We start from the raw sequence: 23208 nt of genomic DNA on the forward strand, positions 1-23208 counted from the left end.
GCAAGATTAAATATAATCACATCATTAAACTAAACAATACGTTTGGTTTAGGTTGACAAGCATGCTCCTAAAATATGACCGGTTGAGCCAGATAAAGTAGGCTCATGTAACTGCACTGTATGTTGCCTTCACCGACTCAATTAAGCTTGTACTTCGTGGTTTCTGGAGTTGACAGAACTACGCCTCGCGCCGATAATTATCTTTTGCTTATTGTTATATTGGAATATCAAAATAGGTATTACTTTTATGCTTCGCTACCGTTGACTGCATTAGTTACTAGATACTTTACGACTTAAGCAATTAAGCTTTTTGCAAAAATCTATTAACACAGGGTACAGAGCAAAGACGGTATATTAGGATAATGCGAATAGGCTACTTCATCCATCACTGGCTAATACTCGGGAATTGACCGTTGATTTCCTTATAAATAACAAACATTTCGGTTAATAGTTGTTTGGTTTTACGTTTTAACTGCGTCGAGAAGTCAAATCCCCTGTCGCGTGCCCAGCATTACAAATTCCGAGCTTTCGTGTGTACGCAAAGGTGTCATAATTCATATCCAATGAGACCCCGCCCTGTCCACGGTGTACCGCTGACCGTCACTCTCTCGCTCATCTGTCTGTACAGTTGCAGTCGCGCCTTCTCGCGGTAGCTTTCATGGCGAGCAACTAGGGGGGAAACAGGGCATTTCTTATGTCGACCAGCCGGTTAGCTCCCTGACGCGAGCTAACGGGTGTTCTGCGAAATGGGACGACGTAGCGGAACAACTCTCTGGACGAACCGCACGGTACTTTAGCACGCGAAGCTAACGTGGAGCCCGTACACACACGCACACACGCACACACATTTTGGGGAGCGTAGCCAGCGGAGCGAGCTAACGACTGCGAGCTAACGGGAGGCGAGCCTTCATCTGCGGGCGGTTCGAGCTAACTGGCGCTAACTGGCGCTCGCGAGCTAACGCAGGATGGAAAGTGTGAAGGAAAACCAGTCCGGAGCGCTTTCAACTTCTCCGGGGCCACTTGAGTCGAACAGCGACAGTAACTCCGGGAGGCCAAGTGGATTAACGTTAACGGCGCTGTCAGCGGGGAAGAGACCCTCAATCGGGGAGGATGACGGCGGGGGCGCGGAGGCGAAACTCTTTGGGAAGGGACTCGCAGCCACCTCCCTGCTCCAGATCGCGATAAGGAACGGGATCTATCAGAACCAGGTTGCCAACGCTATCGGCGGCGCGGCCCAAAACGTGAACATTAAAACGGCCAGCATATACAGCCTGACATCGGTCAACAGCACCACTTCTGTCAACTCTTTGCTGAGCAGGAGGCGGCAGAGACACAAGAGGAACCTGTCTCTGGGGGCTCCGCCGACGAGCAGCTCGCCCGGCGTGTCTTCTGTCGAGGCGGCCAGCCCCTCTCCCTCCGCCTCGCCGCTGAGCACCCTGAGCCTGGATCGGAAGACTTTTCTTCGGCAGAAGCAGTCAAAGCAGCTCCAGGCCTCGGATAAGACGTGGGTGAGATCGGACTTGCGGCGGGGCTGCATACACGTTCACGACTGGCTCACGCCCTCCTACCCCCGGCCGGTGCTCTGCACGGTGGACACCACGGCTGCAGAGGTAGCCGGTAGGCTGGAAGGGAGCAAAGCTGGGGCCGTGTTGAGAATGAACTGCAAAACTGCGGCTCTGGTGGACTTAAACGATAATTGCAAAGCGAGTTATGGAGATTCTGATGAAATCAGCGTGCATGTCAAACACCTTAAACCAGAGGAGAATGAACGCACTAAACAGTATTGTACTGACACTAAACTGCCCTCCAACTTGTTGGATGATAAAACCGCAAGTAACTCTTCATCAGAGGTCTATCTGAATGACATTGGGGTGGATTTGAGCCTGAGTGTGGCGGACTGTTATGGGGTGTACTCTGGTTCAGACATGGAAAGCAGCACCTGTGAAGACTTCAGCCCAGGTGGACACAGAAGCACAGAGCTCCTGGACTCTCTCGGTGATGGGCTGGTTTTGGGCACAGACCCCTCTGTGTTAAGTCCAACCGGTGACAGTGCCACAGAGGGGCCGGACCCGTTTGAGAGCTCCTCCGATGAAGTAGACCTCACCTCTTCCCCGACGCATCCAACCTGCAGCTCCGCTGGAGACCAGCAAGTGGACCAGCCCACCACAGACACCTGCTGCGCTTCCAGCCAAGTGACAACCTCACTAGGGGATGCCGCAGCTGGTGATGGTGTAGATGCCCCCAACTTAATCAAACCTCCATCCAAATGCCCCAGCAGCTCTCAGAGTCGGCCACTGTCCAGCCAGGCATCTGCCCAGCCTGACCTGGAGATCCCAGAGGGCAGCACAGAATGGCCGGAGCCCATCAATACCAGTCCGACACCGGCCCTCTTCATCCAGCTGCATGGTGGAGCTGTGCGGAGGCTGGGAGATGATGAGAGGCCTCTTCAGATGTTTAATGAGTACCTCTCTAATCTGGGATTTGACGACCTGTGGAGGGTGCAGGGGGAGGGGATGAATCCAGAAGTTGGTTGCCTGATACGCTTCTACTTTGGTGAGTTCTTTGTCTTTTAAATTGTATAAAGTCTAAATTAATAATATTTTTCTACAGGTGAGTGATGATTTATTCCGTAAAGAATCACCTGCAAAGCATGTAACGTACTGTATGTTTTTAAGAGGCAATATGGAAATGTTTTATTATTATTTTATCAATCCTTTCCAATTAATTCACTGCACCACTGAGCCGTGAGCTGTTGGTTACACCACACCACTTTAGTTGTGCTCGACTTGTCCCCGCTCATTCATTGTTCATCCATTTTCAGAGTACCCGTGAGTGCTGTCATTGTGTTTGGTCAGTCAGACTGTTAAACAAGTGTATTGAATTGTCCTGGAGGGACAATAGCCAGTGTTTTGCCTGTAAACCCCCCCAACCCCTCTGTGTGTAGGCCTGTAGGGAGACACATCTGGAGGTAACAGGTGTGCTCTTTGGTCACACCGATCATGAGGCAGTGTGGATTCTGTTTCTCTTCTTCTGTGGATGTTGTTGTTGTTGTTGTTGTTATTGATAAAGATCCTGTTTTGCTGACAACGAGCAGGGTAAGAGGATGGAAAAACAGCCATGATCTCTTACGGGATTAGCAGAACTCAATATTGTTTTTGACCTTGTTTTTCACACCATCAGCAAATGCGGTGGGGGTAAAAAGATTTAGTGGGATGGTAGAGGAAGAAACGGAAAATCATTTTTTACTAAAACTAACATTCTAAGTTAATTTTAACTAAATTTGGTTTGAAATGTTTCAAGTGCTCGTCATAAATCTACTTTTTAAGAGCATTCGTGAAAACTTTTCTTTTTCTTCTTTTTTTTAAAAACTAGACACACTATTACTAAACATCCCATTAACCTAGAGGTATACTCAAGCCACACACACACACACACACACACACACACTCCCACAGTAGCATGACAGAGGAACAAAGCATGACGTAGAGTTAGGCCACTGAAAGTGAGGGCCCTTCCAGCTACTGCAGACCACACTCGACCATGAAACAAGCATTGAGAAGCTGGTATGTCAGGATTTTTTTTATTGCTCCACGATGTCCATTTTTCTCAGTGTGAACATAATTAATTATTTGTTAATGTTCACGTTCCGAGCCAAATTAGTTTGACTATGCATAATCCCTGGTAAAATGTACATTACCAAGTGTACACACACACACACACACACACACACACACACACACACACACACACACACACACACACACACACACACACACACACACTGTGCTGACTGTAAGAGAAAAGTGACCTTAGTGGAACTCAGATTTCACCCCCTCAGTGTTTCGGATCTCTCTGAGACAGTCACAGCAGCAGACTCCTCTTCTGCTCAGAACTGCAGTACCCAGAGGTCACTGCATTACTCTACAAGGTTACATACTCACCCTAAATACCTGCAGTCATACACAGGACGACATACTTCTGATTTTGTCCTTGTAGTTTTTTTAAAATTTTTATTTGGGAACCGATATGCTGGTTCAGATTAAGCTGAAATCCAAAGAGCAGTCTTGTAACTGCTGCTAATCAGTGTAACATGGAGGGACATTTTCAGACACAAGATAAAATAAAATAAAAAACTGAAGCATTAACAGGAAATGGCCATTTGCAGCTTGACGAGACAGGATGTTCTCCAGTCAGAGAAATAGACGGAAGGAAAGGGCTTGTATGAGTATATATTAACACACTACATCTCACCCGTACAGCGCAGGGAAGGGCGGACCCACACAAAACACATTCCATGTTATTGTTTAGTTTAAAATTGGGTGGGTTTGACCGAATTACGTTGCTCTGTTCCATCAGTAAGTTAACGTCGCATTCATACAATCATACGCTTTATGCATCTGAGGTAAAAGACTCCATGTGATGTAAGCGACTGGTTGTTTCATTACACATTAATAATGCAAGGAAATGCATATCAAAGCTTTGACTAAATGGGAATCAAATATCACGAGACTTGATTGCGCTTGTAACGAGATCTACGTTTATCATGAATTCTCCTTCAGTGGCTTCCTTCATATCTTTATTTGTATTTACTGACTGTCTGCACTGAGGACTCCCTGTTCCTGTGGTCGTTTGTTGCACGAGTCGTGGACATTATACGGACCAAAAAGGACAGGTGCAGTGGACGTGATTTTTCAGGAAACTGTTTTAACAGCTTGATTTTAAATTTCTAATCTTTTTTTAGACTTGTCCGTGGTTCAGAGCAAGGCAGGCAGAATGTGCCCAACTCTCATTGTAACATTTTCAGGAAAGAGGAAAGCCAGTTTTGTACTTGGTCTTGAGTATACCTCTAGGTTAATGGGATGTTTTGTGTGTGTGTGTGTGTCTCTGAGTGGAGAACGCACAGACCAGGAAACACATTTTGAGAAGAGAGTACCCATTATAAACCAGTTTATAGTTAAAAGAGGTTTCCCTCTGTTCAAACTCCCAGGGGAATGCCACACCGGTTTCTGGCCAATCCCCTGGTTTGCCCTGCGACTGCAACTGAACTGTGCCTTATTTTTGTGTCGTCAAGGGGTTAATGTAACAAATCATGCCTGAGTGACTGCTCACACTCTCAGCCCACAGGCTATCCGCTACAATTACAGTTACATAACCACATAGCTATCTGTCATGCTCAGTTTCTGAAAGAGAAACTCAGTGTAAGAGAGTTGATTCACAAAATCCCAGACAGCTAAAAATAACATGTTCTATTGTTTAAAAAGGCCTTTACAAAAATAATCAAATCAGCGTGTATAGTAAGCAGAGCACAGCACTCGTATTCATCAGCAATCTCTTTTAGTCTCATGTTACAAAGTTCTCTCTCGCTCTCTCTTTTTTCTCTCTCTCTCTTTCTCTTCGCTCTCTCTCTCTTTCTTCGCTCTCTCTCTCTCTCTCTCTCCCCAGGCAAGCCACGAAGTGTGGGTGGTTCTGAGCGTGTGCAGATTTCTGGGGTGTTCAACGTACGGAAAGGGAAGCTGGCTCTGCCGGTGAACCGCTGGTCGAAGCGTCAGGTGACACTGAGTGGAACCTGCCTCATTGTCTCATCTGTGAAACACGCCCACACCGGCAAGATGCACATCCTCCCTCTCATCGGAGGAAAGGTACTTTCTGATGTGTTGTCGTGTCTTAAACTTGATTGACTAGAATTCTGTCTTGGTAGCTGTTCATCAGCCTAACCACTCAGTGGTTTAGAGCATTTAGTTTTGGAGCTCAGATGGCCGTTCACTGCTCCTGTAGCTGTGTGCTCTTCCTGCACCAGGTCATGTCTCATATCTTTACAGGGAATATGAAGCTTGAGCAATTGGACAGCTAGCTTAGTGTTCACAGTGTACACTGTGAAACCGAAGATAATTCCCCAGCATCTGTAAAGCTCACCAATCAACATGCTGTGTCTTGTTTGTGTAACCCATACAAACACTGCAATGTAAAAGGAATGACGAGGGTCCCAGAAGTCACTGCACCCGGCCAAGTAATAGTTGACACACAACTTGTTAATATGTTTGTTCGGCGTTTAATCAGTGCAGGATAATCATAGAGTAAATTACTTTATCAGTTGGTTATCGTTGTTGGTCTCTTATGTGTTTGCATCCCACCTGTACGGCAGTGTGTGTGTTCTCAAAGTAGGAAGATATCTGTACCCAGCAGAAAAGGATCAATATGTGTAATAACGGCCTTTTCAAAAAGAGATTTTTTTTGGGGGTAAGAAATTAGTCAGAGGTGGAACATGTGTAATCTTTTTTTAAATATCAATAATCAAGTAGATATAAAATGATTGGTTTGAAGAAAAGTACACTAAAATATGTCCTATTCCGCAGGTGGAGGAAGTGAAGAGACACAGCCACTGTCTGGCTTTCAGCTCAGCTGGTCCTCAGAGTCAGACCTACTACATCAGCTACGACTCGTATACAGAGCACCTCCGCTGGCAGAGGACGGCCTCAAAGGTACTCAAAGTGTTCACTCTATGCTTTCATAATAAATAATGTAGGCTTATTTATCTTGACTTTCTTTACCGCCTCTTGTTCCTCATCATGTTGTCCTGTCGTCTCCCCCCCCCCCCCTCCCCCTATCCCCGTCAGATTGCATCCCAGAGGGTAAACTCAGTCGACCTGTCGGGCTGCAGCTTGGAGGAGCTGCCTGTTCAGCTCTTTTACAGCCAGGACCTTACGCATCTCAATCTCAAAAACAACTTCATGTCCCTGCACAAAGGAGTTCCAGCACTCACTAGGTGAGTTCCACCAATACTCCAACTCGGTCTACCACCCTCCAGCAAAAGAAAAGCTTTGTTATTCTCTTATTATGTCCATCAGTACTTTTGACTCTCTTGGGGAGCTACCATATGATCTAAAGAGGAAGCGGCTTAGATCATTTAGAGATGTGTGTTGTTTGGACGAATAAAAGCGTTACACCAGTGATGAGAGAGTTGGCATCCAACCACATGAGGTTGAATTGGTTGCTGATGTCACAGTCTTGTCGAGCAACGCCATTTTCAGTGTAAGAGTGTCTGTGGGTTTGTCCCATTATTCACTTGCTTTAGTCAACTACTACGAGACAAGTGCCCCGGCAAAACACTAACAGAGCCAGTGTGGAGGATTTGGTGGAATTTAGCGATGAAGTTGTAGATTGCAACCGACTGAACAAATATGATAGGCAGTGGGATTTTCAAACACTGTGCTCTGTCATACGTGAAGCGCAAGGCTTGAGGTCCCGTGAAAAGGCCAGAACCCGCAATGCGTTAGTCCGTCCCTCGCTCAATCATTGTTGAGTTCCCTACCGTGTCTCTAGCTCTGAACCCCGAGCCCACTCGCTCCTTCTAAAGATGTACGTCTTTAAACACAGCTGGGGGCTGTTTTTCGGTGGCTGATTAAAACACATTTGGTGGTGAGTATTTCTGCAGCAGGAGTTCGTGGGTTTAGCACTTGTTTGCAGGATTAGTTTAGGCTTGGTTCTGCTCTTGTCATTGTAATTGTCGACAAGATGAAGTCTGCATATTAATGCCATCTATGGTAGCAAGAGATGACTGCCGTTATGCGTAGGGTTGCAAAGGGGCGGAAAGTTTCCGGAAAGTTTCCACGGGAATTTTGTCTTGGGAATTTTGAAAAAAAAAAAGTTTATTTGCAAAAGCATATAACAGGGAACTTAAATGTAGTTGAGAACAAGACTATGCACGGCTAGCTCAGCTGGACCCTGAATGCAGCTGGTTGGGAACATTGTCTGCCAGAAACATAAACGTTTTTGAATGTCTTTGTCATCAGTGCAGCTGAACGTTTCAGCCCTATGCCTGGCAAGTGTGAGAGCGCCGAGTTGCGTAGAGGCCAAGAGCGGTATTGCAGACAGATAGAGATTTATAGCTCGCAACATATTGAAAAAAATAACTGAACTAGTTCATTTTTTGGAACTGTGAACTTAGTTCAACATTTTGAATTATGAACTATGAACTGAACTAGTTCATTTTAAAATTTGTGAACTATGAACTGAACTAGTTCAGAAAGTGAACTTTCCCAGCACTATTTGTCATTACCTAGCATATTAATTACTTGGTAAACTGAAGCCATGTTCATTTTAATACCAAGTTTATTTGAATACAGTAGACTAACTTTTTACAGCAGTGAGGAGGCCGTTGATGAGGTCCAGGAAGAAAGCATTTAGACCTGAAAGGATTCAGGGTTGGGGGGTGGTGATCATAGGGAATACACCTTTTTTATTCAACGTTCATGTTTTTGTTGTTCGATGAAAGAATAAAGTTCTACTCACAAAATGTCAAAAATGTCATTTTTAGAAGTTGTATTATAAATGTTTGCATGCATGTCTGCTAAGGTAGATACAGTTAAATTACCCCAAAATTTCCAGTTAATTCCCGTATATTCCCGTTTATTCCCGTTAATTTCCGTGGAAAGTTTCCAACTTTGAATATTCCCGGAATTTTGCAACCCTGGCTATGCGTTATGTTTTGACTCTAAAACATTTGGTGGCATTATCCTAGTTTAAAAGCTCCCTAGCTAAATGTAACACCCCGTCACTTCTATTCAATATAACAAGTCCTAATTTAACTTTATAACAGGAACTCCTGTTTAATGATGCCACATCGGGTTATTTGTTTTCAGATAAAGTCAAGTGGCTCGTATCCAAACACAATATGGCATTATAATTAAGTAATAAATTGTAGCATTTAGGTAAACCTCTAACTATATATTTTTATTAGCTGATATGTTAGTTGCTCATAAGGCGCAGTGCAACACTTGGGGAATGCTCCTAGATCTTTTCGTAAGTGTAGGCTTCTAATCAAATATTTAACTTTAATTTCTGTCTCTCTTATTTTGTAGCTACTCAAGTGAAGATTATGTCTAAGTCTGACATTTGCTTGATGACAATAAATACATTTATACTGTATATGCACTGCCATTGTTCTTCCATAAACACACGTTTCCCCGGCGGTGTTTTGAGGAATGTGTTTTTCCGGTGGTGTGCCTGTGACTTTCCCTGGGAAGGACGTGGGCCTGGCTCTGGCTTGCACCCAGACCCCTCTGTGAACTGGATTAAGTTAGGCCAGGAAAGACACACACACACACACACACACACACACGGACACACTCCTATCTGAACCACATGCTGCATTGTTATGGGGAAATCTTTTAGTTGTGTAAACGTTCAGCTTTAAATATCGTGTTCTTTAAGTGCTTTGGGGCTGTTTCCTTGAGACCTTGTGCAGGCTTCCTCCCGTAATTTTCCTTGTTTATGAGACAGATTTTATGTAACTAAAAGAGTTTGTCACTGTTTGTTTTTGTTAGAACCTCAGTTCAGAAGAAATCTGATTACAGCACTGAGAGATTAATGCCTTTGTCCCTCTCCTTCTGACCCTCTCGCTCTCTCTTTCTCTCTAATCCTCTCTAGGTTTTGTAAACTGAGAAGCCTCAGTCTGTCAAATAACACTCTGCCAGACTTCCCCCTGGCCTTGTGCGACATCACCTCGCTTACAGAGCTAAACTTGTCTGGAAACAGTCTCTTGTCTTTGCCCGCTGAAGTAGGAGCCATGCACAAGTAAGTGTGCTGAAAGGAAGAATGATGACCTCTGGGCCTCGGCTATTAATGATAATGGTATTAATAATGATGATGACTATTTGCCATGTATTTGCCCACAATGTATCCTCAGTGACCTGTGCTTTGCTGGCGCCCTGTATTAAGTGAACAACTGGCTGTGCACCAGACTTCTGTCCTTGTGGTGGAGAGGTTCTGTGTAGGTGATCAGAGTGCAGAGTCATGCTGATGCTGTCTCCGCATTACAGGGGATTTGGGGTCACGCCCTCTGTTATTGTGTGCATCAGCAAATTGTGCGTAGTTATGCACTGTTTTTATGTCCTTCGATGTAAGACACATCCCTCTACACCATTCGACATTTGGGAGGACTTCTATTGTGTGTTTCATTGATATTTTTGAATCATAGAGGCCGGGCACTTTTTTTTTTTAAAGATTCTCTTCTCTTGTTGTTGTGTCCAGCCTGCAGACTCTTCTCCTGGATGGTAACTTCCTGGGTTCTCTGCCTGTGGAGCTGGGCTCTCTGGAGGGCCTGACCTACCTCGGCTTGTCCTTCAACTGTTTCAGCTGCGCCCCCCCCATCCTGGAGAAACTCAGAGGCTTGGAGCGACTCTGTCTGGCTGGGAACCAGCTCTCTGTCCTGGATATGGCAGGACTGCAGTGGCTGCCTGCTCACCACATAGATCTCAGGTAAACACATCCACACAGACTCATTGATGTGTTTTGTGTTTTGGATACAACACTAGAACAAAGCTCATCTGAAATCTAACGACTCCCAAGATGCTGAGGAAGATGCATCACGGACTGTTCAAAAAGTTCCTCCTTATCTCTTTTCGTATGTACATTTTTGTTCTCTTGTCCAGGCTGAACCAGCTTCAAAAGGTGACCGTGGGCGACTCGGAGCAGCTTGTCCACATCGTCCAGCTGGACCTGAGGGACACGGGCTTACAGGAGCTGGATGTTCAGTGTCTTTGTAGGCTGGAGCTCCTCCGCTGCGACAGAAACTCTCTCTCCCTCCTCAGAGTCAATGGCCACGCCCTCAAGAGCCTGCACGCCGCACACAACGGTACTCGCATTTATTATGTGCTGTATGTTTAACAGAGATTGTCTGGAGCTAAACATACATTCAGATGCCGATTATAAAACATTATGCATGTTGTGTTTGTAGAGCTGAAGCTGCTGGAGGTGCAGCCAGTGCCACAGAATCTGTCTGCTCTGGATTTGTCCTGGTATGAAGACTATGAATACCTAACTGTAGTATTTACTGTGTGGAAAAGAAGGCTATGTGGCTATGTAAGCTGGGTGCTGACTGTTTGTGTTTGTTTTAAGGAACAAGCTGCCATGTGTTCCTGTCTGGGTGTGTGAGAGCAGCAGACTGGAAGTGTTGGACCTCAACCACAATTCTATTACAGAGCTGCCTATACAGTAAGTTACACAAATAACACCTGTTGCACAAACACCCTTTTTCACAAAATCTAATTTAACAAAAACCGGTGGGCATTTGCTTTGATTTAATAGTTTTCTTAAAGGCATCAAATAAACAGCTGGTGATCACACGCATGAAGCTCTTTTGTCTTGTTGTCTACCTTCCCAGGAACAACAGCCGCAAATTAGCTCCTAACTCTGGTGCAATTAGTTTTAATTGTGCTGTCCCTGCTAAAATGAACAATGACGAAATAAAAGATAATTTCCTAGATCCTTAAGATTTCAGTTTCAGGTTGATTTGGCAACACTAGCCTAGCTGCAACTTTTCTGGGAATGACACCACAGGCACCCAATACTGCAAAAAAAAGAAAAAGAAATCTATATATATATATATATATATATATATATATATATATATATATATATATATATATATATATATATACACCAATGTGTTACCTCATTTGACGATAGTGACTCAACAAACATTTATTTAAATTAAAATCTTTGAAAGTATTCCTTTTAATAGCGATGAAGGTTATAATGCGCAATAATGTTTTCAGAGGAAGAGTAATGTTAGAGTGAGCTGTACTACAATACGCTGCAAACACTGATCATACAGATAGTAATAGTGCTAGTAAGTCTTTAAATAAACCTATTATTCCAAAAGGTCTCGGTACCTGTAGCAACACGCCTACACCAGTGCAGTGCTATTTCCAGTCTGAGTGCAGCCTTTGGCAGCAACTTCACAGACAAGTTGATCATGGCTTTGTTTGGGGGGGGGCATACCTGTATGATAACAGTGGTCCAGTTACAGTCTACATGAAGCACCAATGTAATGCCAACTTAAGGTCACGCACTCGTCCAGCCAGCCATGATTCAAGAGTTAAGCCTTTAAAGCACAAAGCCCCCCATATAGGGGGATATTGACACATTATGGTTAAACTGTGTAAAAGATTAAAATAATCATGAGCAGATATATTGATGATCAAATTAACGAATACACAAATTAGTCAGCCATTTCAACACAACTCAAACACCAACTAAAATAATTATTAAATTATCAGAATCAGAATTTCTTCAGGACTAGCATTAGCAACTCGTAGCTCGGTGCTATCGGAATAAGCCAGCTAGCAAAAAGCAAGACGATTGCACACGTACGGTATCTACCAAAATCCCTCTGCACCAAAGATCACCGAGATATGAACCATTGGTTTCAACATTCAGTTCATTTGTGTTGTTGTCTTTTGATTCTGAAAATTATATATTTCTATTTTTTATTTTCTTTACTCTTTTTCAAAAGAAAGCCAAAAACTGCTGTATTTGGATGTATTGAACACCATAAGTAATATACAAGTGAAATATATGGTTTGGTACATGAGAACATTTAAATTGCACAGACGGTGCCCAAATGTGTCCAAATGTGCCTGAACTCTCTGTACTAAACTCTCTCTAACTTTGTTCTGCTTGCAGAGAGACTGTTCACATAGTTTTGGGTTTAGACCGTTTTACGGGTTTAACCTGTAACATAAATACTGCTATTTACACATCTGAACAAATGTTCACATGGGTTGCCTTTTTATTATAACACCAACATTATTCAAATAGCCCTTGTGGTTGCACAGATACATCCTTTTTTATGTTATTTTGAGCAGAGGCCTAAAAAATGTGTTTGTTTTTAAAAGGTGAATAAGAGTTCAAATTGGGTCACTGTACCATAAGGGGACACACAATCCTGCCCTCGTCGGGGTGAAACGGCGTTCACACCGGCAGCTTTACGGTACACGCAGATGGACTCAGTTCGCTGTGTTGATTGTGTGTCGTGTAGGCTGCTGTCCAGTGGGAGCCTGAGAAAACTGCTGGTGGGCTGGAACGAAGTGTGTCGGCTGGCTGAGAGGCTGGAGAGATCACAGCTAGAGGTCCTGGACCTCCAGCACAACAATCTGACTGAGCTGCCACACAACCTGTTCATCAAAGCACAGAGGTGCACTCAACAACACGTCTATCTTCTCTTTCTTTCCCTATTTGTTCTTTCCTTGTTTTATTTCTTATCTCTTTACATCTTTCTTTCTCTGCTTTACCCTTTCCCAGCTGCAATTTTATTTTGTATCAAGTAATTTGTTCAAGTACTAAATTTGTATTCTCTGTTGGGATTTCATCGCAGCTTGAGATACCTCAATGTGTCGGCCAATAAGCTTGAGAACCTCCCTGCAGCCAGCCTATCGGAGGACAGCTTTAGCAGCCTGGAGGAGCTCTATGTGACCAATAACAGCTTGACAGACAAGTGTGTCCCTCTGCTGACTGGACACAGCCGCCTCAGGGTGCTTCACTTGGCCTACAACCAGCTGCAGACCTTCACTGCCAGGTAAATACAGGACTGAACTGAGTTATATAAAGTGTAGTTTTGGAGGATTAGCTTCCCCAAACTCACTGATGTTTGAAGCAACCTCTGGCTTTGTGAGGTTGCAGAACATCGCCCAATTGTGTGGACCCAATTGTTGATTTGTAGGCCAAGCTGACATTAACTCTCAATCCATTGCTTTAATGAGCTAATCCTGGAAACACGGTACATTTGACACAGTGAAGTGCCTTGCTTCAGAATCGGGCTCAGGTCACAAGAGAGATGAGTTTGATGTGAAATGCGGTTCCCAAAAATAACGTTTGCCGTGCCAGTGCTCTGATGCGTACCTCCTCCTCCTGCAGTAAGCTGGCACGACTGGAGCAGCTAGAGGAGCTGGACCTGAGCGGCAACAGACTGAGGGCTGTGCCCACCACCATCCTCAGCTGTCAGCGTATGCACACACTCTCCGCCCACTCCAACTGCATCAACGCGTTCCCCGAGGTGCTCCAGCTGCCTGAGATCAAGGTTAGTCTGATATATGCAGGTATTTTATGGTAGACACACAGCCCCACACAACATCCACACATAAACCCTTGTCGGGCCGTGGAATTGGTTTAGGAAAGAGGATGTAAGTCAGCGCATTCATCTGAGAGGACAAACAACTTTGCTCCTTCTGTCCCCTTTTTTATCTCCCCGTCTCCCTCTGTGTTCATCTTTACTGGGTTGGGCTAGATCTGTAAATCATTTTTGTAATCTCATAGTGACTCCTTAATCTCTTCCAAAAGACGGTTTCATTCTCCTCCTTTTTCAAAAGTATTATGAGCGGTCGTCGGAGAACCAAAAACCAAACGGAACCCTTTAGAAAAGGATAAACTAATTCTTAAAGTCGCAAGGTGAACTGACTCTCTCTCTCTCTCTCTCTCTCTCTCTCTCTCCCTCCCTCCCTCCCTCTCTCTCTCTCTCTCTCTCTCTCTCTCTCTCTCTCTCTCCCCCCCCACTCCTTCAGTTTGTCGACTTGAGCTGCAACGAGCTGACTGAGGTCACTCTGCCAGAGACTCTTCCTCAGAAGCTTCAGGAGCTCGACCTCACAGGGAATCCTCGCCTCAACCTGGACCACAAGAGCCTGGAGCTCTTCAAGTACGAAGCGGAAAGATCCTGCATTTGCAATAATAATGCTAATAAGTAATCGCTGGAAAATATATTTCACTCATTCACTTGCGATCTTTTTTTTGTTGATTTCTCCTCTTTGCAGCAATATCAAATGTTTCAGGGTAGATCCATCGCCTTCAGCTCCGTGTGTGAGTGAGAGCCACGGGGCCCCTGCAGTCTGGAGCCACGGCTACACTGAGGCCTCTGGAGTCAAAAACAAGTCAGTCCTCCACCATTTATTTCTATTTCTATCCATCTTCTTAGGGAAATCTTTTCCTTGTGAATTAATGCCTTTTTTATTGATCGCTTGAAATCTATAAGAACATAATTAAGTAGTGAGTCAACGTAATTTAGATTATTTAGCACTTTTCCCAACCACAGAGGTACAACGGGCTTTCAGAATAAACACTGAAATAGATTAGCGATGGTTGTGAATTGAAAAATGTTCGATACCAGCATAAAACTGCATAAATCTAAATTATTTAAATGGCAATTTATATAAATCTACATTTATTAAATTTGTTGTTAAAAAGCACCGACTCAGCTGACTCCTTTGTGTTGCAGCTAAACGGTTAAAGCGAGATAGTTTTTAGCTTCCAGTCAGCACATCTGTGTTGGTGCAGATCTGATCGATGAAAACTGTTTTCATCGAGAATGTGAAGTTTGAAGATCAGAAAATATACAAGAGAACCAAAACTTAATGCCATTAACAAGATTCCACATTGTTTTAGACTGCGGTGAAAGTCACTGCAGTGGATCTATATTTATTGGACCGTTGCCCATGAATATTGATGTCCTCGTTGTTCCCAGGCTGTGTGTGGCGGCTCTGGCTCTAGACAGCTTCTGTGGGATCCGTGAAGCTCTGTATGGAGTTTTTGACGGAGACAAGAACGTCGAAGTACCCTACTTGCTGCAGTGCACCATGGGAGACGTGCTAGCAGAGGAGCTTCACAGGGGCCAGAGGCAGGAAGATTACATGACCAACACTTTCCTCACCATGCAACGGTAGACACGCAGCCTGATTCCTTGAGCAGCGCACACAAGGAAAACAATCGCCCCCGAATACCGCGAACGTGCACACTCCCTTTGCTAACCGTGTTTTTGTGTGGCTCTCGTGGCAGGAAACTGGGCACAGCAGGCCAGAGGATGGGGGGTTCAGCCGCTTTATGTCACATCAGACACGACCCGGTGGCTCCCGGGGACCACGGCGGCTGCTTCACCCTGAAGGCCGCTAATGTCGGCAGGTGCCAGGCTGTTTTGTGCCGCGACGGTAAAGCTATGCAACTTTCTACCACACACACCGTCAAAGAGCTGCCAGAGTACCAGAGGGTCCGGCTGCACAACTCCGTCATCACCGAGGTGAGGACACACGCTCCCAGCCTCGAATGTGACAATTTGTGGTTTTTCTGTGTTATATTATTCTAAATTTAAATACGTTTTGGATTTTTAATATCATTTGAATACATTACCTGGTTCTCTGAGGAATTCTGATGAGTTTTTTTTTGTATTACTGTTAATTCCAATATATTCAAATTAATTCAGTTCAGAAATAGATATGGGCTGCAACTAATTAACTTTACTTTAACTATTCCTGGACATTTCATAAGTAATCGCCAGATTATTTGATTGTTTAGTCCATACAATTACAAAACAAATAGTGGAGTATGCCATTGAGTGTTTCAGTCCAAGGTAACATCTCTAAATTCAGTTTGACCAATGGTACAAAAACAGGAACACAAATGTTGCATTTGTTGCTCAATAAATACTGAAACGATTTATTGATTTACCAAAACACACTTAAATAGGTGAATTTACAAGACAACTCATCATTAGTTGCAGGCCTAATGTGTCTGAAGAAACTACATAATGGCCCCGTTCTCCTACTTTTCTACAGGATAACAAAGTCAGTGGTGTAACTGACTCCACCAGAATTATGGGCTACTCCTTTCTGTGCCCATCCGTGATCCCCAGACCCCACGTCTCCACAGTGACGCTCACCCCGCAGGATGAGTTATTTCTCTTGGGCAGCCGGGGCTTGTGGGACATGTTGTCTCCCAGCGAGGCGGTGGAGGCGGTCAGGAATGTGCCGGACGCTCTGGCTGCGGCTAAGAAGCTGGTGACTCTGGCTCAGAGCTACGGCTGCTCCGACAGCCTCAGTGCCGTTGTCGTCCAGCTCAGTATCACAGAAGACTGCTGCTGTTTCTGCGAGCCGCCGCCTCCCCCTCCCAGTCCCGGCCTGGGCACACACACCAGCACACACCCCTACTCTGCAAGTGGTGACGGCGGCGGCATACCGCTGCCCCCGGCCTCCTCGGGCACAGTGAGCGAGCTGAGCAGCGAGTTCAGCACGTCCGAGATGAGCAGCGAGGTGGGGTCCACGGCGTCCTCAGAGGAGCCGCCCCCTCAGACCGAGCCCCTCACGTGTCCCCTGAATCTGCTGGGGCGAGCCGGCATGCGGAGACCCGCCTGTGGCGGTGGGAGCTTCCACAGACAGTTCTCTGGAGCTCTGTCTGACAACGGGGTCGACAGCGAGGACGAGGAGCCCATCGCTGGCGTTTTCTCCAACGGCAGCCGCGTCGAGGTGGAGGCCGACGTCCACTGTCTGCACCGCCATGACTGCCCAGCCCCCCAAACGCACACGCACGCTCAACCGAGCACAAATATCCCTCCTGCTGTCGCCTCGCGCCATGAGCCTTCGCCTCTGCCGTTCTCCTCCCCGTCTCCCTCCCCAGTCCCTCCCTCCTCTCCCTGCCTCAGCGGAGACGGTCAGTCGGGGACTCTAGGCCGCAGGGCTCGAGCTAACGGCTCCGTGGCCTGCCAAGGAAGGAACCAGGACCTCATCGAAGAGGCAGGCGACGCCCCTGTAAGGAAGCAAGGGGGCTACTTCAACGCTCCTGCCCAGCCGGACCCCGATGACCAGCTCATCATCCCGCCAGAGCTGGAGGAGGAAGTGCGGCAGATCATCCAGCAGCAGCAGCAGCAGCAGCAGCAGCAGCAGCAGCAGCAGCAGCAGCAGCACATTCAAACACACAACCAGCCAGCACACAACTACCAGAAGCCTGCGGACTATTTCGTCACGCCCCTTTAACTTCTTCTCTACAACAGCTGGCGTCAACTTCTCATCCAGGATTTCAGATGGAGAACTGTGGGATCTGGGCTGTCTGATGCTCATGCTGCATTGAGTTGTACCGCTCGGTGTTTCTGTACATGCTTCTGGACCACAGAAACTGTGTTTTGGAATGGGTTTTTGTTATTGACTTTATTTTTTACGGTTAACTCTATGCCCCTTGAAACGCAATGCAATTTTTATAACCCTTAGTTGATTAAACCTTCACATCTAATCCATTTTTACCATATCTTTAATTTGAAGAAGCACTTTGAATGCTTTTTATTTGACTTTTGAGATTCATTCTATGTTAAATGGTACTTTGAGATAAGGACCGTTCTTGTTTTCGTAGCAGACATTTCTCCTGTTTGTCGCAGCTGTTGGCTTTACAGTTGTTGGAGTTAGAACTGTTAAAATAACTCCTAGGAGTTTAATACTTTAAAGTGACCTAGTCACTAAAGCATACTAATATTCTCTGAGAGAAAAGATGATTATTTCAAAAGGCGGATATTCCCGATTTCTGTTCTCGGGGGTAGAGTGCAGAGTGATGCTAAAAGGGGGAGGGGCTTACAGCGACTACCAGCTCAAAGAATGTTCTCAGAACAGCGTTACAGACTTTTCGATAATAGAAGAGCGCTACTTTTACTATATAATAAATTAAAGTTTTCAGATAACCTCGACGTGTTGACTGACTTCTTGTGGAGGGGTGGAGGATACATAAATGTTGTGATACTTTGCCTTTTGTTTTGTTTACCAAACCCTTTTAGTAAACACATTTTACACAGAAACATTTGTGCTCATGTAACCGTATCTTGGTATCTGGCCATGCAGATAGTTTGGGTTTTATTTGACAGGAATTACAAATATGTGCTTTCTGACATTGAAACACCACATATGATTTTCCTAAAACAATGGAGCATAATCACAAGACCTGGCTCGGTTTAACTGCTTGCTGCCATTTGAGTGCTGTTGACAAATTGAGTTTAAGGAAATTGTGATGAGCATTTTCTTTCTACTTTAGTGACTATTTTATGTCCCAATTAAGACAATAGTTGTCAGAATACATTAGGGCTTGATTTCCCTATAATCTCAATTGTTTGATGTATAAAGCATATACTAAGATGTACCATCCGAAACCCCCAAATTGTCAATTTTATAAGACAAAAGAGAAGCACAGAATCATTACAATTGAGAAGCTGGAAGAAGATAATTGATGTTTTTGCTTAAAATGATTATTGGTCTAGTAACTAATAATTTCAGCTCTAGATAAATTATTAATAAAACTAATGTATTCACCTTTATTGCATTGGGTTGGCAGCCGAAACCTTAGAGGATATATCAATGGAGGAAAATAAAAACGTGTCACATAACACTGAAACTACACCACTAAAAATGTGTTGGTAAATTGGGCGAACTGCCCACTTTAAGAGATCTTCAAAAAAATCTAATTATATAAAAAGGTGAACTGCACGACAACAAGCTGCAACCCTGCCTTCCCCTCAGCTGATGTCACGTTGTCTCGTTAGTGCTGCTGCGATACAATCGCTGCATTGTGTGATCCGAAACGGTCAAATTAGAACTTGGGTAATTACCTCACTGGAGAATTTCTTTTGTTACTAATTAAGTCTTGGCTGAACAGTCCAACTGTTACATCACTGCTGTGTCCGTCTGTATGTTTGGCCCATTGTGTGACAGCAGCGAGGGGAGGGGGGAGGGGGGGGGGGGGGACAGACATACAGCGGTGATGTCATGGCTGGCAGGAAGCCTCTGGAGGGGGACAGAGCCACCATAACAGCTGGACTTGTGCAGAGCTCTGGCCCTCCCTACAGGCCGTGGTGTTCATCACGCTGTTGAGTCACAAACCGAACCGTTGGAACAGAATCACATTGATGGAGGTTTAATTTGGAGTAGAGACATCCTTGTACGGTTCCAGTATCAAAAACGTTGCATTATAAAAGTCAAACTTTGATATAAAAAAACAAAAAAAAACACATTATACATGTTAAAAACATTTCTGTAATTCGCACAGTGCCATCCGACATGCAAAAACAGCTCACGGGCGATAACCTCCTCCCAGATTGAATCTGGATCACGAGTAAGCCGTTCTGAGTGGAAGAAGCTGGTTATTGACTGGTCCAGCCAACGAGCACATTCACGGGCAACTAGGAGCCAATGACATGCAACTTCACCAGAACCACGAGTGGAGTATTTGATTTGACATTAAAAATTAAAAACAGTGATACGCAGCACCAAAGCACCAAGATGCTGTACTTATAATTCAGTGCGGATTTTGTCCCGATACAGAACGACTGACGGTTCACTCTTTTTACTTCCGGTTATCTCATTGAATCTAAAAAAAAACACCTAAATACTCAACCTTGTGTCATCCTAAATAAGAGTGATAAAGCATGAAAGAAAAGGCAGCAATAAGCATTATTCATTAGAGTGTGAGGGTAGTAAACAAGCTTTCAGTTCACCTGGACACATGGTTGGGCTAGAAATGATTCTTCTATCTTTGACATAATTAAGATGGAATCCTACGGAGCCCCGACGCCGGCTGTGGGAATGTTTTGGGGTGTTGGCTGTTCTTATTGCCTTTATTATGGATATGGATGTGGCAAGATTTTACAGCCCCCGATTTATTGACGTCTTGATTGGCGTCTGTCCAGATAAGACGTTATTGTGAACTTTGTACTTCGTCCACCTCAGGAACTTGTAGAAATGAGGACTCGGGATTGGTCAGTGGGCGATCTGATGCTCCGAACATAACTGGGTAACCCGCAGCGTACTGTAGGTTTCCATGGTGATCTATAACCCGGTTAAAAAAGAAAAAGAAAGCGAGCCAGCTTCATGATACCAGGAACTCTCGGTCACAGTAGCAGCACACTGAACTCGTCAGGCGTCCATCCCGTGACCGCTCACACAGCGCTGGTTTCAGCCCTCAGCGGGGCACTCTGTGGGCCGGCCCGGGCCTGCTGCTTTTCTGCCTCCCTGCGTTTTCGCTCCTGCAGGTAGCGCCTCACCCTCCGGATCGTCTGGAAGGTGAGCACCGTCCCGGCTATGTACAGGATGGCCGTGATGAGCCCGAACAGGGCCACGGCGGCGTCGGCCCCGCCCACGTCGCAGCTCATCCAGGTGTAGCCGTTCCGGGCGTACAGCCTCTCGCGCTGCTTGCACACGTCTGTGGCGTTGATCCCGATGATGAAGTGGAGGTAAAGCCCCACGGCCACCACGTACACCACTGCACCCACCGCCTGGAACACCAGCCCGCCGAACAGAAGCTTCCGGGACATGCGGTGGGGCGGTTTGTTCCCGGAGACCACAAACAGCAGTGACAGGATCCCGAAGGTGAGGCTGAAGGGGATGCCGCCGTAGAGGCCCGGCGCCCTCATCTGGCTGTACTGCATGTCCAGCTCTCGCACTTTCTGCAGCTCGGTGCCCTGCAGGTTGAAGTTGGAGTTGATGTTGAAGCCGCCAAGACCGCCCCCGGAGGACATTCCCGATGACACCATCTGAGCTGCAACCAGGCAGATCAGGACCAAGGAGTTGGTCAGCACCGAGCAGATCAGCACGATGCCTGGAGGGAGACGCATGAGGAAGGGGATCACAAACCAGATCAACACATATACACAGCACTGATGAGAACCAGCCATGTGGGTGGGTGGTGTTCTCCATATTAAGGCCTTCCTTCTGCAGTGGGGAGGTGTACATGTCCTGGATCTGTTATTAACATTCCTCTTTTTGTGTTGCTAGGCACATGAATGGTCAGAAGCATGTGATTAATGTAACAGACTCAGATATCAGGTCATCAGCTTTCTCCTTTCTTAAAAGTTACTCAACCAACGTGTTGACTCTGAGAAAAGAGGGCTGGAAGAACAGGTCCGTCCAGAATTCAGAGAGGGAGGGACATGTGGGAGCTGCCCTGTGACGCAGCAGCTTCTAAGAGGAGAGCTTTCGATTCGACCCCTTAACACTTGCACTGTGATCCTAACTTGCCTCTCATGGAGCAAATGTGTGTGCATTTGGACTCGTGGGGCTCCACTCGAGGGACTTCCCGCGCATGTTGGGGAGGGGAGTCGGCCTCTCTGGGGTAGTATGGGGGTCGAGACGAAGACCTGGAGCACAGGAAGACACGCAGAGGGAAGTTATCGACCACTTGGAAAACAATACGATCGGGAAAAAAATGAAGATATTTGTAATTTAGTGGTTTATTTTACTTGGAAGATATTATATTCTTAGACCCAAGATCATTTTGTTTACACTTTTATGATTTAAAAATTCAGCGGAATATTCTAAGTGAAATGAATAGTAAAGGAAGCTATTGAAAACACTCTTTTCGTTAGTTAGATGGGTAGTGTTACAGCAAAATCCCAGGAAAAAAATAGATAACAACATTCAAAGACGTAGCTGACAAACAAAATATAAGATGAATAAGATGCAGTTATATAGCAATTAATGACTCTTGGTATAGTGTTGGAAGAGTTCATTGTCATATTTTGTTTTGATTGAATCGACATTTCTCTTAATGGATAAAGATGGTATTAGAACATATAAAAAAGAAACACAATTTTGACAAAAGAACCAAATAACGACGTACCAATTATTAAAATAGTTTAAAACCAGCACTGACATACATTTATAGACACAGGTGTGGATCTTGTATTTACCAACCGCACTTGAACACACCTGTCGGGCGATGAGCGTCTGTCATCGCGAGAGTCTCGTTGCTGTCGGCGGCCCCCGTTTCTCTCCCGGTGTCCCCGGTTTGTACGGGGCGGCTGGCTCATGACGCGACCTGCTGACCGAAACCGACACGTTTCACGCAGAAAGGAGCTCTGAACGAACAGAAACCGCACGGGTTAATACACAGGAGTCAAACAGTTTCATTTGTCTAAAACAAGGACGCTTTCTAAACGTCACGTCAACAACGGAACCGAATGCGGGTTAAAACAAGGGGGAAACACATCGCTTTACGACACGTTAGCTCGTTTAACAGCTCACAAAAGAAGTTTGACTAATTACGTGTTAATTCGACCGTAAACTATCAAAAGGTAAACTTACTGTCAATATGCGTCGATGAGAGCACTCTAAAGTCCAACTATAATAACGCCATTTATTTTCTTTTTTTAAATCACTCTCCGGCGTCCAGGTAGAAACGGCTCCACCCACCCAGGGGGAGGAGGAGGGGGAAAGAGGGGGAGGAGCTACAACTTCAGGTAACCTAGGTGGATAAGTCCTGTATGCTCACAGCTGGAGCTTTTTCAAATGAGGGTTTTTGTTGTTGAGTGTTTTGTTCTTTGGACGAAGTTCAAGTCATTAGTTGTTTTGAATCAGCCGCTTTGTGTGTGGTCAGTCCCCCGTCTGCGAGCCCAAAGAAGCCTCCGTTTGTACTGTTTTAGGGGATGGCTGCCTTCTGGCATGAGCCTGTATGTCCATCTGTTGTGGAGGAATGTTGTTATTTATGTGCTTCTTTTCATCAGCCAACCAATGGCATGCGGCTCCCCCTCAAGGGCCCTGTTGTGTTCACTCCACGGTGTAAACATCTCTCTGCTTGGGAGCACACATTCCCAAGTTATTATACGCACAATGTGGGCCGCTCACTGGCTCTTGGACACATTTTC

General features: G+C 45.3%; 2 protein-coding genes across 2 annotated transcripts; one reads left to right on the forward strand and one right to left on the reverse strand.

The window, feature by feature from the left end:
- The first annotated feature begins 596 nt into the window (after positions 1-596).
- On the forward strand, positions 597-18261 carry LOC117729770 (PH domain leucine-rich repeat protein phosphatase 1-like). Its single transcript, XM_034531131.1, has 17 exons — positions 597-2552; positions 5442-5638; positions 6353-6478; positions 6614-6762; positions 9426-9572; positions 10029-10256; positions 10430-10632; positions 10735-10795; positions 10896-10991; positions 12820-12975; positions 13156-13356; positions 13695-13857; positions 14339-14469; positions 14585-14701; positions 15292-15486; positions 15603-15840; positions 16376-18261. The coding sequence occupies exons 1-17, from the start codon at positions 965-967 to the stop codon at positions 17567-17569; spliced, it is 5190 nt and encodes a 1729-aa protein (XP_034387022.1). The 5' UTR covers positions 597-964; the 3' UTR covers positions 17570-18261.
- Positions 18262-19477: 1216 nt separating this feature from the next.
- si:ch211-191a24.4 (uncharacterized protein LOC100150331 homolog) lies at positions 19478-22764 on the reverse strand. Its single transcript, XM_034530484.1, has 4 exons — positions 22649-22764; positions 22274-22422; positions 21584-21702; positions 19478-21164 (listed from the first exon to the last, which is right to left on the reverse strand). Exons 2-4 carry the CDS (start codon positions 22372-22374, stop codon positions 20506-20508), a joined length of 879 nt encoding a protein of 292 aa, XP_034386375.1. The 5' UTR covers positions 22375-22422; positions 22649-22764; the 3' UTR covers positions 19478-20505.
- Positions 22765-23208: the final 444 nt, after the last annotated feature.

The sequence above is a fragment of the Cyclopterus lumpus genome, chromosome 4 (assembly GCF_009769545.1).
Source record: "Cyclopterus lumpus isolate fCycLum1 chromosome 4, fCycLum1.pri, whole genome shotgun sequence".
Classification (NCBI taxonomy): Eukaryota; Metazoa; Chordata; class Actinopteri; order Perciformes; family Cyclopteridae; genus Cyclopterus; species Cyclopterus lumpus.